This window comes from Lolium perenne, chromosome 1 (genome assembly GCF_019359855.2).
Source record: "Lolium perenne isolate Kyuss_39 chromosome 1, Kyuss_2.0, whole genome shotgun sequence".
Lineage (NCBI taxonomy): Eukaryota > Viridiplantae > Streptophyta > Magnoliopsida > Poales > Poaceae > Lolium > Lolium perenne.
Window position 1 is genome coordinate 168,031,665 of NC_067244.2, and position 3,822 is coordinate 168,035,486.

Genomic DNA, 3,822 nt, shown 5'->3' on the forward strand with positions numbered 1-3,822 from the left:
TTTTCGGCGCCGGTATAGGATGAGCAAAGTTTTGTTCATGAATATCCTCAATGGCGTTCGAGAGTTTCAAGCTCAAGCACGGCGCTGTAGGCATTGCCGGGTTCTCGTCGATTCAGAAGTGCACCGCTGCCATGAGGATGCTTGCATACGGAGCACCTGCCGATACACAGGACGACTACCTTCACATGAGTGAGTCTACTGCCATTGAGTGCATGTACAAGTTTTGCCGAGCTGTGGTGGGAAAGTTTGGTAAATACTACTTGAGAGGGCCAACTGAGGAAGAGACTGCAAGGATCATGGCACAAAATGCTGCCAAAGGATTCCATGGAATGCTTGGAAGCGTCGATTACATGTACTGGTCATGGAAGAACTGCCCGTTTGGTTGGCAATATATATACAAAGGGTGTCATGGATATTACAGCGTGGTGCTTCAAGCTGTGACAGATTATGACATGTGGATTTTGCATTCTTTCTTTGGCATGGCGGGATCACACAATGACATTAACGTGTGTTGCAGCAGTCTCCGATGTTCAGCATACTAGTGGAAGGGCATGCTTCACCATGCAACTATGAGATCAATGGCCAACAATATACCAAAGGTTATTATCTAGCCGATGATATATATCCAAAATGGGCCACTTTTGTCAAAACAATCTCGGCTTCATCAGGTCAGAAGAATTCCCGCTTTGCTGTGTGACAGGAGGCTTGCAGGAAGGATGTCGAACGGGCATTTGTGTGCTTCAAGCTCAATTTGCAATTGTCTGGTACCCTGCTCTAAGCTGGTCTCACGACCAAATGTGGGAGGTGGTGCAGCCTTGTGTGATCATGCACAATATGATCATCGAGGATGACCGCAAGAATCATGCCAGGACACATGTTGGTCTCTATGAGTGTCAGGGCCCTTTTGCGGAGGTTGATCATGAGTTGCCTGCAGATTTTACTTATTTCGTCGTCATGCTCGCAGATCCGTGATAGCAATGTTCACGATTAACTTCAAGCTGATCTCGTTAAGCATATGTAGAAGATCAAAGGATTATCAGCAAATGCCGCGGTACCTTGATCTAGCCTATTTATTACATTTGTTTAGTTGTTTTATTGTTTGTTGTATTTTAATTTGAAAACAATCTCATCAAACATATTTATTTGTATGCTATATTTAATAAATAGTTATGTTTTCAAAAACCCTTTAAAAAAAGTTTGGGGGTGGCGTTTGGGGGACGTGGCTGGAGAACGACGTCCTCCAAACGCGGAACGAATAAAATATATCCTCAAATGCTCAATCCGGCGTCCTTTAGGAAATATTTTGGGAGACCCGACCGGAGATGCTCTTATGTTACTAGCTATGAACATGGATATTACTAGACCACACCTTCCTTAATCTTCAAAGAATCAATTGGACACGCACGCACTCCCGTTCATTTGTCGTGGAAACATAATAATTACATAATTGGGCATTACAATCTGAACACCTAAAACACACGCAAAAGAAGCGACCATCAATTCCTGTAATCACGTATGCACACCAAGTTATACAGAAGAATTGAAGAAACCAAGTAATATGCGTACGGTATTACCACAACACCCACCAGCAAGAACGGATCGAGAATATACAGAGGAAGCACAGTCGGAATGTAGTGCAGCCAGGCTCATATGTAGGTCTGCTTGGAGAGCTTGAAACCTGAAATGAGGGCAGAGAGCGCGAGGCAGACGAAGGCGAAGAATGCCATGCTAATGGAGGCGGCGGAGGAGTCCGTGAAGACGTTATCCGCGCCCTCGCGCATGCGGTTGGTGATCGGGACTGCGGCGGACAGCGCGGACATCAGAAGGTACGCCGTCACCTGCAGGAGAATCGTAGAAGCAGGGTTAAGAACTCGTGTAACAAAAAGGTAAAGAATTCTTCAGATTGCGTATGGTTTTTTACTTCGAGAAGAGGAAGAAAACTGCCTAGGAAATCAGGAACTCGGCGATCTAGCGACATGTGTGTCATCCTATCATTTCATTGGTCTGATCTACTTACAATGTAACGAACACTGATCACTGTCAAACATGACACTACTATTATCTTCAGAAGGAGTTTTGTGTGCTCATAGGAATGTCGCAAAAGTGAATCGTCGAAAGCAGCCTTGGAAGTCGACAGAAATAGCTAGAATACTTAATTACAGTACTTCCAAGATCCAACAAAGCAACAAATTCGTGTTGACTTGCGCTATTTCTTCTGATCAATGGGCAATGTATGAAGTGGATGTGCCGTGCGGAAGTACTGTATTATACTAGGTCTTGTGCGACTGCAATTAATCAGCTACAGAAATGGATTAAAATTCCAGCACATAACAGCTTGCCCAATAATGTACACTCGAGGACATGGAAGCTTTAACAGTTTTTTATTTTGCGGGGTTAACAGTTTCCTGACGACGAGCTACGCACCACAGAGCTTCTCACTCACAAAATCAACAAGTCAACAATTTAATTAACCCTCCATGAGAAATATACTCTGCTGAGCCAGGACGCGGAATTTTCTAGAAACCAAAATTCGCTGCAAGTATCTTTTGCTTGCTTTCCCTATCGTGCACGTAATCGTGATTATCCTGTAATCTCATCGGAGACGACAGCGCGGCAATCTTAATGATGACACTTGTCCGAGACAAATGCCAGAACGGCAGCAACAAGAATTGCCGAGGTGGAATTGAGAACGGATAAGCAAGACGAACGCTAAATTAATTAAGGTTGCTGTGCTGACCTGATCTCCGGCGAAGTCGACGAGCAGGCCGACCTTGCCCTGCAGGTCCTGGCCGCCGTTGAGCCGGACGCCGTGCCGCACCAGCTGCAGCGTGGTGTAGACGAACGCCAGCAGCCCGACGGCGACGATGTACCTGATGATCGAGCCAGCCACCGACGCGTACGCACCAAACGTTAGTTGATTATAATTAACACAGCGCTCGCACGCCACGCAACCACCGCAAAGCGTCGATCGGGTCAAGAGCTGCGCGCGCGGCAAGCAAGGGCAATGGACCGGCGGGGAGGCGCACCGTACCTGTACTCCTCGTAGCGGTCGAACTGCTTCCAGTCGCCGTGCTCGTTGCAGACCATGATGAGGAAGGCGAGCAGGGAGAACGCCCACGCCGCCGCGCGCAGCGCCGACCCGGACTTGTCCAGGAGGTCCTGCCGCCGCCAGCGCCCGATGATGGCGCCCACCGCGCCTCCTCCGCCTGAGGCGCCGGCGTCACCTCCACCCGACACGCCGGCCTTCTCCACGTCGGCGGCGGCGGGGGCGTCCGCGGTGGCGCCGCTCATGGCGTCGTGCTGTGCTGGTCGGAAGTCGGAACGTCGAACGTAGGCGAGCGAGGTTTCTTGGGATTTGGAGTGGAGATACGGGATGGAATTGGTTGAGTTCAGTTGGATTGGTTAATCGATCGGTTTGGTGCCTGCTGCCAAGGTGTTATACAGCGAGGCGAGGCAACTAGGCGAGCAGTGCGCGCCATTTTGGGCCGGCAAAGGATCTTCTGCGCCACCGTGTGAGCCAGGTTATGTTAAGAAAATGCAACTGGATCTGACTAACAGCACCAGCTTACCTTGAAGTATAAATTTCTCATCTAAACGACAGCCATACGCATATAAAATGTGCCGTGTCCGAAGAGGCAAACAAGTCATACTGTGTTGGCTGCAGGCCTGGAGCTTCGCCGCTCACACGTCTCGCAAGTGCAAATATCTTTTGCTGATTTCAGCTAAAAAAAGATCATTCTGATTCTTTTTTGTTCAGTCTGTCTGTCATATCTTCTGTTCAGTTTTGAGTCTCCAATGCCAGTATCGCATGCTTCAGATTCC

At 48.4% G+C, this 3,822-nt stretch overlaps 1 protein-coding gene across 1 annotated transcript; it reads right to left on the reverse strand.

Annotated features, from left to right (window-relative positions):
- Positions 1-1,374: 1,374 nt before the first annotated feature.
- Positions 1,375-3,550, reverse strand: LOC127312068 (CASP-like protein 4B4). Its single transcript, XM_051342544.2, has 3 exons — positions 3,032-3,550; positions 2,738-2,870; positions 1,375-1,838 (listed from the first exon to the last, which is right to left on the reverse strand). Exons 1-3 carry the CDS (start codon positions 3,289-3,291, stop codon positions 1,647-1,649), a joined length of 585 nt encoding a protein of 194 aa, XP_051198504.1. The 5' UTR covers positions 3,292-3,550; the 3' UTR covers positions 1,375-1,646.
- Between the last annotated feature and the right edge of the window lie 272 nt (positions 3,551-3,822).